The 14,365-nt window shown below is 43.7% G+C and overlaps 1 protein-coding gene across 1 annotated transcript; it reads left to right on the top strand.

Annotated features, from left to right (window-relative positions):
- The first annotated feature begins 283 nt into the window (after positions 1 to 283).
- LOC107294264 (lipase member M-like) lies at positions 284 to 13,516 on the top strand. The gene is made up of 8 exons (XM_015823484.1): positions 284 to 310; positions 7,219 to 7,321; positions 8,096 to 8,294; positions 10,040 to 10,149; positions 11,497 to 11,633; positions 12,673 to 12,753; positions 12,801 to 12,819; positions 13,506 to 13,516. The coding sequence occupies exons 1-8, from the start codon at positions 284 to 286 to the stop codon at positions 13,514 to 13,516; spliced, it is 687 nt and encodes a 228-aa protein (XP_015678970.1).
- The last annotated feature ends 849 nt before the right edge of the window (positions 13,517 to 14,365 follow it).

Below are 14,365 nucleotides of genomic sequence, written 5' to 3' on the forward strand. Positions count from 1 at the left end.
TCAGCAATGTTATGAACTTTTTTTAAAAAAGATTTCATCTCCCTCCATATGATATATTGACTAGTTTACTTTTAAATACACCAAAATACCCCCCTCTGTTTTTTGCAACAGTGCTTACAATGGAATACAATTCTTTGAATCCAGGTATGCAATTTCCAAATTGAACTGGATCTCTTCCCTAAAATATTTAACTGTTTTCAGGTGCTCCAGGATATGGCTATTGCTGCTTATGATTCATGTATATGAAAATGGGAGGTCAGAAGAAATAGAAATCAACAGAAAAATGAATCCTGAATCCCATATGAATATTGTGAGTTGAGCTCTTAAAAAGTATTTTTACAATTGTATTCAATGGGACTTGCTCCTACTTATGTATATATACAATCAAGCCTTTTCTAGGGCCTTTGTATCCAGGCTGCAGATAGCAAGAAGACCCACTAGATGGCAGACATTGATTCCCTTTCCTCTATCGAGTAGTTGTCTATTTGCAGCTTGATAAAATAGCCTTTAATTTTTCAGTTCAATCATGAAATAAGATATTGAAGTGATGGCGAACCTTTTAGAGACTGAGTGCCCAAACTGCAACCCAAAACCCACTTATGCATCATCAAGTGCCGGGTGGGTGTGGCCATTGGGTGGGCGTGGCCCATTGGGTGGGCATGGCTGCGGTGGTAACAGCAGACTAGGTGGGACTAAAAAGTTCAATCAATCAATTTCAACTTTGCAAGATCTTTTTTTTCCCGCGAGAAGTTGAAATTGACTGATTGAACCTTTTTTTTTTTTTTTTGCACACAGCGGTGGAGGCCTAAAGCAAAAAGGTTTTATAAAACCCAGCTGAAGGCCTAGGACTGGGGCGACAGCACGCGTGCCCACAGAGAGGGCTCTGAGTGCCGCCTCTGGCACCCGTGCCATAGGTTCGCCACCACTGAGATATTGCATTGGGGAATGCTCCTATTTTGGGATTCAGACATACTCATTTCTCTAACAATGCATTCTAACTTCCTTTCAGGATTTCCCCCTACAATCAGATAGCACTTTGTGGCTCATGAATGGGATCAGAAATATCTATGACAGTGGTTCTCAACCTTTTTAATGCCGTGACCCCAACCGGTCGTAAGTCGAGGACTAAACCGGTCGTAAGTCGAGGACTAAACCAGTCGTAAGTCGAGGACTAAACCGGTTGTAAGTTGAGGACTACCCAACCGGTCGTAAGTCGAGGACTTTCCCTGCCTGGGAGCACCGCATATGCGTGGTTCCGCCCCCTGCGCCGGCCGAGGTGTAGCTGGCAAGCGGCAGAGACGGAGCAGGCCGACCACCAGCTGGCCCAGCCCAAGGGAGGTAAGGCACCCGCCGGAAAAGGGGAAAAAAATGGAGGACAAAAAAATGGCGGACAAAAAAAATGGCGGACAGCCTTGCTTGGCGACCCCCATGAAATGGTCGATCGACCCCAAATGGGGTCCCGACCCACAGGTTGAGAACCACTGATCTATGATGATTTATTTTCCCTTTATCATTTTTCCCCCTAAAGTACATAGGTACTTTTGAAAGTTTTTGTTCTCACAGTTATGCTGATACCAATTTGTTTGTGGTCAATGCTTCTTTGACTATGTGACAATAAACATTTGGACAATGATTTTAATATTTGTGAATATAAGGGGGTCTTTAAGGTTGAACTTTTCATGAATTTTGGTTTCAACTGCCAGCATATTTGTGCTTTGGATAATGGTGGTTGCAGATTTTCTCTTTGCCTCTGTGGGAAGAATCCAGTGAAAGAAATATTTTGGGGAATGCTAAAAAGTCAGAATATACTCTCCCAAAGGAATAATGGAGAAGATCTTTAAAAAGGCAGAAACTTCTCTCTCCCCCCCCATAGCCAGACAACTCAGCAGAAACCAGTTTCAGAAATGCAGATGTAATAATCCATTCAGGAAGATTGGAGCCTTCCAGCTAGAAGCTGAAGAGATTAGGAAGACAAAGACCCTTAAAATCTATATACCCCAAATTCTAAGACAGGACATAATAGGATTAACTTACCAATGCCAAAGGGGCATGTTATATCTTCGGTTCTTTAGGCATTGAATGAGGCAGAGTGTTGAAACAGCAAACAAGTTTATTAATTCAGAACAGAAGCAGCCCTAAAGGCTGCTGCACAACTATTTATACAGTTAGCCTCTAGGTGGCAACCCATAGGTTTAAAGTAACAGTTTCCGCCCCAAACCTCATTATCAGCTTGGAGACAGACAGTCTGGCTTTCAGTAACAGTAACTGTTAAACAATACAGCAATGTAGGTCAGACATTAAGCAAGTGATTTAAAACAGTTGTGACCAATACATTACACTCCTTCCCCCTAGATGGCTCAAACTCTCAATTGCTGGACAAACTCTCAATTGCTGGACATTGCTGCAGATATTTAGGCGGCCTTCTTGACCATTCTGAACGTCTAGGGGTTGCAGGGGTCTCCTGATCTACCCGCTCGCCTGCTTGGCTGGGTAGACCAGGACTCTGAGGTCCAGTGAAGTCAGGTTGACTCAGGTCCCTTGGGCCAGCCAGTCCCAATCGGCCCAAACCGAAGTCCAATTGTGCAGCAAAGTCTGCAGGGCTGTCCCTCAGCTCAGTTTGCCGGTCCTGTTCAGCAGATACTGTCTGTCTGTCCGGGGGAAGCTCTCCTACGGCCTTTTCCCGTCTCCTTGATTAAAAGTTCTGTTGGAGCATGCAAGCTCTTCTCTTGGGCCGCTGTTGCACGGCTCTTGCGTGCGGCCCTCTTGAGAGTCCTGAGCCAGCGATTGGTTCGCTAGCCTCTGATGCAGCTGGTCAATGTGCCAGCGAATGACTCGCCCATCTTCCAGGACCACCTCATAAGAGAGTGGTCCTGACACCTTAACAACCATGGCTGCCACCCACAAAGCCCCTTGCCCATAATTCCAGGTCCAAACCCAGTCACCCACTTGCAAATTCCGAGGTGCCTTTGGCTGAGCAGAGTCTGAGGCAACCTGGTCGGGGTGCAGCCTGTCCAGCTTGGTGATCAAACATTGGCCCCATCTGAGTTCGGCAGGGCTTCTGCCCATGGCGGTACAGGGAGTTGTGCATTGGCAGAGTAGAAAATCTGCCAGTCTGTGGTGCCAATCCCCTGTGCCAATCCATTTTAGTGATTCCTTGGTTGTGCGGACCATGCGTTCGAGGCCGGGTGAAAGGGAGCTGACATGGCGTGCCATATTAGATTTGCCCTGAGGAAAGACTGGAATTCAGAAGCAGTAAATTGAGCCCCATTGTCTGAGACTAACACATCTGGAAGTCTGCGTGTTGCAAAGATTCTGTGCAGTTCTTGGATGGTCCTGGCAGTAGTCAAGTAGGGACTGGTGTGACCTCTAACCATTTAGAATGGCTATCTACCACTATTAGAAAGGGCCTGGCAAAATTGATGTGGATTCTTGACCACGGTGTGTGAGTGTCCTCCCATCAGTGGACAGGGGCTTGCGGCATCTCCGGTCTGGATTACTGGCACATATAGCAACCATGTACTTGGGCCTCGGTGGCTTTATCTAGCCCTGGCCACCAAAGGTAGCTCTTCGCAAGTTCCTTCAACCAGACTATTCCTGGATGACCCTCATGCAGAGACTCTAGGACTCTGGGCCTTAAAGAGCTCGGGACTATGACCCTACTTCCCCAAAGGATGAGCTGAAAGCTCATCTTTTCTCATGAAGAAACTCTGAAATTCTGGCCCTGGACATTTGTCCAGCCATCCTGTGTGTACCAAGTTTAGCACATGACTCAGCATTTTGTCAACTGCTGTCTTAGCAGCTATGTCCCCAGCGTGAAGGGGAGATTCCGGCAAATCCTGGATAGCTGGATCTGGCTCCATATGTGGCAGGGGCAACCTGCTCAGGCCGTCTGCATGGCCCGTTTCCTTGCCTGGTTTGTGAATCATCCTGTAGCTGTAGGCTGACAGGAAGATAGACTACCTCAGCATTCGAGGAGATAGAATCTGAGGTGTCTGTTTAGTTTGTGGTGAACAACCTTAGGAGTGGCTTTTGGTCCGTGAAGACCATGAACTGGCGGCCATACAAGTAGTCATGGAACTTTTTAACTCCGGCCACAATGGCCAGAGCCTCCTTGTCAATTTGCGAGTAGTTGCACTCTGTGAACAATAGGGTCCTGGAGTAATACGCGATGGGCTTATGCCTCCCATCAGCCATTAAGTGACTTAACACAGCCCCAACCCCATACGGGGATGTATCACACGCAATGCAGACAGGCAGCTGCTCATTGAAATGAGTGAGAACTGAGTTCGACGACAGCAGTGATTTGACTGCTTGGAAGCTACTCTCATGGACACTGGTCCACTGCCACTGAGCTTGTCTATCCAAGAGCTGGTGTAATGGCTCTGCCACTGTGGCCTTATTTGGGAGGAAGGCATGGTAAAAATTCAAAAGGCCTAAGAAAGCCTGAAGCTCTCCTTTTGACTTCGGCCTTGGGACCTGCTGGATTGCTTTTAATTTGGATTCCACCGGATGAATACTTTCGGCATCGATGCGGAAACCAAGGAACTCGGTTGACTCTATCCCAATCTTGCACTTTTCTTTTTTTTAGTTTAAGTCCTGCATCGCGGAACCGCTGAAGGATGGCCTTAAGCTGTTCAGCCAGAATCTCAACCGATTCCCCAGCAATGAGGACATCATTGAAGTAGGGGCAAACCCCTGGAATTCCCTTGAGCGTGTGCTCCATCACTCCCTGGAACAGCCCTGGGGCTACACTCACCCCAAACTGTAGGTGCTTAACTTTAAAAGCTCCCCTATGGATAACAATGGTCTGGGCTACCGTCATGGCCTTGTCCACAGGCAGTTGTTGATAGGCCTGTGCCAAATCTAATTTGGTGAACACGCAGCCTCCTTGCAATGATGCCAAAATATGGCTGACAACTGGCAAAGGGTTTGCGTGTTGTTGAAGAGCCCTGTTGAGGGTGCACTTATAGTCAGCGCATATTTGCACTTCCCCATTGACCTTTAATGGCGTTACTATGGGGGGTCTCTCACACCCCACTGTCTACGGGCTGCAATACCCCTTGTTCCACTAGCTTATTCAGCTCTGCATGGATTTTGGGTTTTAACGCGAAAGGCACTCTACGAGGCTCGATCCGTATTGGAGTTACCATAGGATCAAGCTTGAGGGCAATCAGAGGACCCTTGTACTCCCCTAGACTAGAACTGAAAACATCCACAAACTCTTGGCAGACTACAGACAGATCTGCTGCTTGTGTTTGGTGAAAGCCGGTTACTTGAATGCCCAATGCATCAAACCAATTGAGCCCTATGAGGCTCGTGCATTGGCCTTCCGCCACTATGACATCTAGTGGCCCCTTGAACCCCTTGAATTCCACAAGAAGTGTGGCTTTGCCTTTGACCGCCACTCGGGAGTTTTGGAAGTCTGGGAGTAGTAGATTAGATGGCCGGAGCTTGGCCCATCTGTTGCTACGATGGCATAGGTGCCTGAATGTTCCTTGTGAAATGATGGACATGCCTGTGTCCAGTTCCATCTTGCATGGAACTCCCTGAAGCTTGACCTGTAGTCTAAGCTTCTGCTTTAGGAGGCAATGGGCACCAGTGCGTAATACGCTTCTTCGGCTGGAGCAGAACCCTACTCGGTGTTGACCCGGGGCCCCGGTACCTCTCCTGAATGCGTCTTCTTTTGGGCAGTCCCTCTGATGACCTCGGTAGATGGCGGCGATGTGGCCTGGTTTGCCACAGGCCCAGCACGTTGCAGTTCAGAATCAGCAATCCACGCGTTGATGGCGGCCTCCGCAGCCCATGCATCTAAGGAACAGAACTGCCTTCTCAGCTGGCTGCGGTCCCTTCTCCAGGTGCTTTCATAGCTGGTTGACTTCGTAGTCTGAGTTGGTGTCTTCCATCCGCTTGGCGTCCTTGTGGATGGCTTCGGTGCTTGGTGCACTTTTGGAGGGCCACAGCGCTTTAACAGCCCTCCAGCAGCTTCATCCACCATGACCTCCTTCAAGGCCTCTTGTAGTGAGAGAGTCTCCTTAGCGAACAGTTTTTGTTGGAGCTCTCGATTCCAGAGTCCACAGACTAACAGACTCATAGTCTCTCCTCCAAATCCGTGAAATTGCAGAGTCGGGATGCTTGACGAAGAGCGGCAATGAATTCTGTTGCAGACTCACCGGGTTGTTGCTCCCGCTGCTCAAAAGTGTGCCTCCACGCTATAATGGATAACTTCGGCTCGAAGTGGTCTCGGAGCTTTTTTTTCAAGTCCGCGTAGGTGACTGACTCGAGTGGCACCAGGGCGACCAGGTTCTCTGCAATGTCGAAGATGGTGGGGCCACACATGCAGAGGAGTGTCGTGGCCTTCAATCCATCTTCGGAAACCTGGTTGGCACGAAGGTAATTTTTGACGCAGGAGATGTAGGACGCCCATCTGTCTGGGTGAATTCTTCGAGCTTCCCAACCTTCGCCATGGTGGTTTGTTTCTTTGTTCAATGCCTTGTGCTGCTGGCTTCTGTGTAGGCCCTAGGACGGATCCTTAGGGCATGGTGGTCTCCAGTGTGGCTTGCTGGCAGACCGAGGGGGGGAACATAGTTCCTGTCAGGCTCTGTGCTGACCTCACGCCCTATTGACCAAGCTCTCTCAATGAAGCAGCACATCCTATCCTCATCGCCACTCTTATATTTTCGGTTCTTTAGGCATTGAACGAGGCAGAGTGTTGAAACAGCAAACAAGTTTATTAACTCAGAACAGAAGCAGCCCTAAAGGCTGCTGCACAGCTATTTATACAGTTAGCCTCTAGGTGGCAACCAATAGGTTTAAAGTAACAGTTTCCCGCCCCAAACCTTATTATCAGCTTGGAGACAGCCAGTCTGGCTTTCAGTAACAGCAACTGTTAAACAATACAGCAATGTAGGTCAGACATTAAGCAAGTGATTTAAAACAGTTGTGGCCAATACATTACAGGGCACACTCAGATTCAGGTCATAGTACATGATACAGGAAATACAAAGCCTCAAACAGGAACAGGAAACAACCTCAAGAACCCCAGAAGGTATAAAAACCCACTCCCTGCTACATGTGGTCAGTCTTTTCCAGAACCATCTTTCTGTCTGGCTCTCCTCTTCAATAAACTACAACCTTCTTTCTAAAAGAAGTCTCCATGTTGTTTATTCCCGGCTTGGACTGGACCCTGATGAAGATTTTTCTTTCAACACCTCCTTATAGAGTGAGATAATTCAATTCTGGGGATATTCAGCAGAAGAACACGAAGTCCTTACAGAGGATGGCTACTACTTGACCCTGAACAGGATCCCAGGACATAAAACTGGTAAGGATATTTTTCCCCTCCAAATCCAATTTGTGTTGATCTTTCAAGATTTGGGTCAGTGTATATTATATGCATGTATTTATATGTGTTTGTGTATACCTACAGGCATACATACAAAGGCACACAAATGAAATAAAATCAAGCCACTATTTAAGGCTAAAACACTGCACAAAATGATGCATCTTAAACATATTATTGCACTTGCTTACTCTAAAAGACATACATGACTATTGGAAAGCAAATCCTCCCAGGGTAGTGAAGATATATTCTCTTTTGAGATGTCATCAATTTGCTTTTAGAACATAAAATCAAACTGTAAGAATAGGTACACTACATAAACTTAAGGAAATACAAATAAATTTTAAAGAGTTATGATGTACAGATCAGGTAAAATCCTATTTGAAGAGGTGATGTGATTTGGATTATCAAATTGAACTGATTCAAATACTTGAATGAATTTGTCTTTAACTTTAATAAGTATTCCAATTAAATAATAATTTGGACAAAAGGAATAGATGCCTATGCAATTATTTTTCATTTTCCTGGAGAACTTCCAACATTACCTGTCTTACCTGGGAACAAAGTTCCAGCAAAAGAGGAAAAAAGCTGTTTTGATTCTTCATAATTCCACGAAACATTCATCTCTGAACTTCACAGTTAAGCATCAGCAATCCAAATCACATGTTCAAATGTAGTAACTGAACAGCAGTATATAGTAGCTATATTGTTACATATTGCAATTAATAAGTATTTTCATTTCCAAAACTTCACAAGGTTCCAAAACTTCTGTACTCTTACTGCATTGTTTGACTATGGAAGGCAGTGTTTGGGTACAAAACCTTCCACATCAGAGCCTTGGCTTCATACTAGCAGATGCTGGATATGATGTGTGGATTGGCAATATCAGAGGAACTTCCTGGTCTAGGAGACACCAACACTTTTCAATAGATCAAGAAGAATTTTGGAATTTCAGGTATGCTCAGTTGATATGTAAGTGATTTGAATTCATTTTGCAAGATGACATTTTAATTACATATAATTACATATAAGTTTACTTATACGGCCGGCTGCTTCTGTGCCCTGCTCTTTGAGCGAGTCACCGGTCCATTCGCTTCAATCGGCCGTAGTGCTCTTAGTCGTCCCACATCTATCAGCATATTAGCGGGTTCACAAGCTGTTCCCCTGCTTGCAGTCGCTCTCCTAGCACCCGTACAGACGCGCAGAGGCTGGCCATCTGGCCGCTTTAGCTCTTTGCCCTCCCCCCTCTCTTCTAACTGAACCTGAGTGTCCATCTCAGAATTGAATTTGGGGCACGCTATAGATTCATAGTCCTCCTTGGTGGTCATGATTGTTTCACCTACAGCCCCACATTCCGATCCTGCAAGGAGCGGGGCGGTTGTATTTGTCGTGAATTACGGTGCTGTCCCTCTCACCTCCTAAGTGTCTGGTAAGCAGTTAAGAGGTCTATATGTCAGTTGATCGAATTCTTGTCAGACAGCCAGGCCTCCTTGAGCAATCGGCCCCCCTTGGTGGCATCTCAAGATATTGTCTCAGCGTTGGCAAGATCAAACATATGGCAAGATCAAACATACCTGTGAGCACTGCTCTTGTCTCCTGATCGCCAACTCATGCTCATGGATCCTGGTCTTGAGCCTTTTGGTTGTTTCCCCAACGTAGTTACATGGGCAATTCTTACACTTGATTCTGTATATAACAGAAGATCTTTCATCATTGGAGAGCAGCTCTTTGGGGTGCATGATCATAGTGCTCAGGGTCTGGTCTGGTCTATGGGCAATGTTTACGTTAAAGGGGGCTAGCAGCTGTGCTGTTGCCTCGGACACACCATTGATATACGGGAGGGTCGTTCGTGTGATCAGTGTTGTTGTCATGTTGGTATGTAGACTGTCACGAGGTTCGTATGGCCTGCTATGCTGCCTAACGAACTCAGCAGGATAGCCGTTACACCTACAGATCTGGTAAATGCGGCTGCTCTTCTCAACTCTGGCTCTACCTGTATTGCAGTGTGAGCTGATACGCTTGAACAATGTTCTGACGCAACTGATCTTATGCGCCAGATGGTTACTCCTGTAATGTAATGTTCTATCGGTGTGAGTCAGCTTATGGTAGACGGTCGTATGCAGGGTACAATTGGGTTGATGGCTGACCAGTACATCTAGGAAAGCGAGCGTGCCTTGGGTCTCCTCTTCCGCTGTGAAACGGATGTCGGGATACACTGAATTCAGCTCATCCATGAAACTAGCAATATCCTGTTTCTTAATGACTGCAAACGCATCATCCATGTATCGAGCCCAAAATTTGGGACGGTACTTGACCATCACCACAACTTCCAATTGCTGCAGGACTGCCTCCGCAATAACACCCGAGATGGGGGACCCCATCGGTGTCCCTTTGATTTGTTCATATGTAACACCCTGGAAGGTGAAATATGTTTTGAGGCACAAGATTACGAGTTGTACAAGATCCTCAGTATGGAGAGAGTCCTGGTGTTGTCCTTGCTTCTCTTGTAGGCGGCTCCTTATCACAGCAACCGCCAGATCTTATGGGATAGAGGTGAAGAGTGAAATGACATCAAATGATATCATTAGCTCATCCTCCTCTATCCTTAGGTATATATATTGCAATTCAAAGTTGATTTGAATGATGTTACATTTACAATGACGTATTTAGCAAATTTTAATTATATGTGTTTGGTTTCAGTTTTCACGAAATTGGGATATATGACCTTCCTGCCATAATAAACTTTATTCTTCAGAAAAGGGGACAGGAACACCTCTATTTTGTCTGCCATTCACAAGGCTGTACTATAGGTATGTTGAGAATAAAGAACAAATTGCTATTATCCAAAGCAACATTTCAAGCATTCCTGATGATGCCTGAAAACTCTACTTTCAGAAATCAAGCTATGTGAAGAAGGTCTACCCTAGGTATCAAAAGTAATAGAATCACAGAATGGAAGGATCAGAAAATATCTCTTGAGATCATTTAATCCAGCCCCCTTCCTAGTCCTCACTGAAGGTTGTCTTATTGATGTAATACCTTCTCCCTGTTTGTAGAATCAAAACATTAATCCACAAATCTCATCAACTGTTGTACAATGTAGAACAGTTCACTCATGGATCAGCAATTACAAGCCAAGAATAAAGAATAAAGAAAGGTTGGAGAAAATGTTTACCCTTGCATCCCTGCCTCCCTTTTTCCTATCTCCATTGATTTTCTTTCCTTCCTTCCTTCCTTCCATCCATTTATCCATCCATCCATTTATATCCTTTATTACTTTTCAAATAATTCAAGGCAGTGAACATATCCAACACACCTTCCTCCTCCTATTTTCTCCACAATAATAACAGCCTTGTGAGGTGAGTTGGGCTGAGACAGTGTGACTCGCCCAAAGTCACCCAGCTGACTTTAATGGTCAGAGTGGGACTTGAACTCATGATCACTTTCTTTCCTGGTGCCTTAACCCCTAGACCAAACTGGCTCTTGTATAACACACTTATAAGATAAATGTTTCAAAAATGAGAATACTTTGCAAGCAAATTGGAATCCAAAGAGATCGTTTCAAGAGACTTGCTGATCTTGTGGAAATTGAGCACACTTTCTCTCATGTTCCTTCATACATTGATAGCATAATTGAATTAGACTCCATTATTCAACCATTGCAATGGGTGCTCATAACTAAATGTTTGTTCAGCAAATTCAGTTATAAAGCAATGGTTGAGCATTAAGACAGAGGGCTTTCCAATTCCCACATCAAAGCATCTTTTTATTTATATATTACCAATAGATAACCAGTTGAAAATAAACTCATTCATATGCTGAGCTGTTGCTCAGGAGAAAACCACTTCTACAGAAATTGCTTTCTATTTATTCCATCCTTTCTGACTCTACTTACTCCATTTTTAAATGAGTATTTAAAGATCTAGCTAGGTGGCAGCATTTAACTGACCTATTCTGAATTTGAAATTTTAGCAAAAAACAGCAAATATCTAAGCTTGATCTGGAAGATGAAAACTACTTTCTGGAACAAATGAAGGACATTTGCTAAATAAATCATATCCAATGAATCAAGCTTAATTCAAAATGTAATCAGCATTCCTACAATTATTGCATTAAAAGTCAGATTAAAGGATACTAACTTAAATCTTTATCTTCAGGCTTTGTAGGATTTTCAGTAATACCTCACCTGGCTGCTAAAGTTAAGATGTTTTTTGCCTTGGCCCCTTCATATACTTTTCAGGATACGAAAAGCGTGCTATTGCAAATCGTACGCTTGCCAGAATTATTGTTGAAGGTAAGCCCTCACCCTGCCCCCAGGAGAAAGTTATTAGTATTCTGGGGGAATAGAGCACTAGGGGCAGTGGTGAGATTCAAATATGTGAACAACAGGTTCTCTGAGTGGATGCCGCTTCCAGAAGTCCATTCTGGGCCTGGGCAACAAAAAAAATTAGTACCAGTTCTGCTGAAGTGGTGTGAACTGGCTGAATCCCACCACTGACTACAAATGGGAAGGGCTTCAATTTGTGGTCATGGCCTCCATGCTTTTGTACACCCTGGAGAGACTAATGTTGGGAAGAACCATTTAAAACCCTTCAAACAGATTTCACTATAATGAATGCCTTATGAATGAAAATTGAAAATTCTTCTTGTGATTTCCAAGATTCTGTATTTGCTCAAAGATTACATTAATGATACTTTCTAAAGTCTTGTACTTCTTTATCCTTTGATCCTGCCCAATTGACGCCCTCAAAATATGTGTGCTGTCCAGACATTAAAAAAATTCAGAATAGAAAAACACAAATAACACAAATGGTGAGTGGATTGTTTACTTACATATAAACAACTTTATTGAAACAGAGGCTGTTGCAGACATGGTACAGTTTATTTTATTATTTTTTTTTATTTAACAAATTTGGAAACTGCCCATCTTACCAACAAAGAGACTATGTATTTAAGCAGCACTGTCAAAATAATGCTATAGTATGAAACAATCAGCAGAAACAAATTCAGAAAATAGAAATAATACAGACTTTTATACTGCTTCATAGTGCTTTATAGCCCTCTCTAAGTGGTTTACAGAGTCAGCCTATTGCCCCCAACAATCTGGGTCCTCATTTTACTGAACTTGGAAGGATGAAAGTCTGAGTCAATCTTGAGCAGAATGGAACTCCTGGAATGAGCAGTGAGTTAGCCTGCAGTACTGCATTCTAACAACTGCGCCACCGTGGATCTTATGAATGTACTCAGCATCCCTGAATTAAGGCAACAAACTGATCTTAGAAATGCATCTAATTAATATTCATAATGTGAACTGTCTTTATATCTGTGTATAGATTATATTTGGCACAAAAGAATTCTGCTTGCTGAACCCCAAACCGAGAGCACAGCTGGCTCATATGTGCAGTTACCAACCAGTAAGCATGATCTGCAAGCAAGCTGTTTTTCTTGTTGGTGGTTTCAGGGAGAGAAGTCTGAATACAGTAAGTATAAATGCAATATAATGCTTACATTCAATTGTTCTTTTTCCTACCTGGCAGCCCTAAGATGTGTGAGTAATACAACTTCTGGAATCCATCAGAGTTGCCTAACACACCTGGAGGGGATTAAGTTGGTTTAGCATCAGTTCATAGAAGCTATAAGTCTTGTCGTGAGGTTTGTAGATATTGTTATTGTACAGGAAAATCCTTTGCACTTCCTAGATTAGTGAAAAAATTTGACCTTGCAATTCCCATATATGTCATGGGATCTAAAACAGATTTGCACTAGCCAATTGATGCGTTATGGGCAGGAGACGTAAAAGAAGGCATGTGACATCATGCATCTCATAAGGTCATTGCTCCAATGATTGCACAACCATTGCATAATTTGCATTGTTTGCACGATGACCTCATGCTATACATGAAGCAGTGGTCACTTATTGGATTCCTGGTCATTTATGGTTGCTCCTTTAAGAGGTTATTTGAACTTTCAGCTAAAGCACAGAGCAGGATAACTTCAGTCATTTATGATGTATGCATGTCCAATGGGACACTTTCACTGACTTCTCATGTGGCCATGCGGCTGCAGAAGTCAAGAGCAACATTTAAGTTGCTGTTTATAACTGCCTCAATGAAAGATTTCTCTATGGAATGATACGATTTCTCAACAATTCACCATTCTCTTACAGAGTCGGATTGATGTGTACCTATCACAATTCCCAGATTATACCTCTGTGAAAAATATAGTCCATTGGAGTCAGGTATAGTAATGCAAGTGAAAAAAAAAGTATTTCAACGTATCTGCCTTTGATAATAGTATGGTGGAGTTTTGCTTGATTGGAAGAACACCAACTTGATCCACAACTAGGATGTGGTGGACCAGGAGTTCCAACCAACTAGAATATTAAGATTATGAAGATGTTCTGGTGTGGCATGTCCTCGAGTGAAAATGTTTGTAAGGGTCCAGAATGTTGAGGATCACCATTTGTCAGTTTGGTATGAGGTGGTGGCCTAGAAACCAGTACATTGTAAGTTGTATTCCCACTTTAAGCATGAAAGCTGGCTAGGTGACTTTGGGCCAGTGACTCTCTCTCATCACAGTCACTCATAGAGTGGTTATTCTGAGGGAAAATAGAAGGCAGGAGTAATAAATATGCTCACCACCTTGAAAATACATTTTTGTGTGTATGTGTTTATGTGTGTGTGTATACATACATATATACTGTACATACACACACATATATACAGTTTTACACTTTTCCACATACAAACAGAAACAGACTAAAATAGAGATATTAAGTTGCTGTCATGAATTTTTTCAGCAATTTTATCATAACCATTTACTAAATCCCAAAATATAACAATCACTTCCAAAGTGATCATTCCCCATGACATCATTATTATGCCTCCTCCAGTCCTTGGTGACCAGAAACTCTTACTTAAAAAAATCCCCTACATATGAAGAGTTTATACATTCTGGATAAGAGGAGAAAGCAGTTGTCCAGAGAGGGGATAAAAAGGAATTTAAGTGGACTTGTCCAGTTAATGC

The sequence above is a fragment of the Protobothrops mucrosquamatus genome, unplaced genomic scaffold, assembly GCF_001527695.2.
Source record: "Protobothrops mucrosquamatus isolate PMUCROS unplaced genomic scaffold, P.Mucros_1.0 scaffold1884, whole genome shotgun sequence".
NCBI classification, from domain to species: domain Eukaryota; kingdom Metazoa; phylum Chordata; class Lepidosauria; order Squamata; family Viperidae; genus Protobothrops; species Protobothrops mucrosquamatus.

Coding starts and splice junctions, on each gene's coding strand:
- LOC107294264 (XM_015823484.1), top strand. CDS start 284: ATGAATCCTGAATCCCATATGAATATT. Junction 7,322..8,095: donor GATCCCAGGACATAAAACTG/GTAAGGATATTT, acceptor AAACTTCACAAG/GTTCCAAAACTTCTGTACTC. Junction 10,150..11,496: donor TTCACAAGGCTGTACTATAG/GTATGTTGAGAA, acceptor CTTTATCTTCAG/GCTTTGTAGGATTTTCAGTA.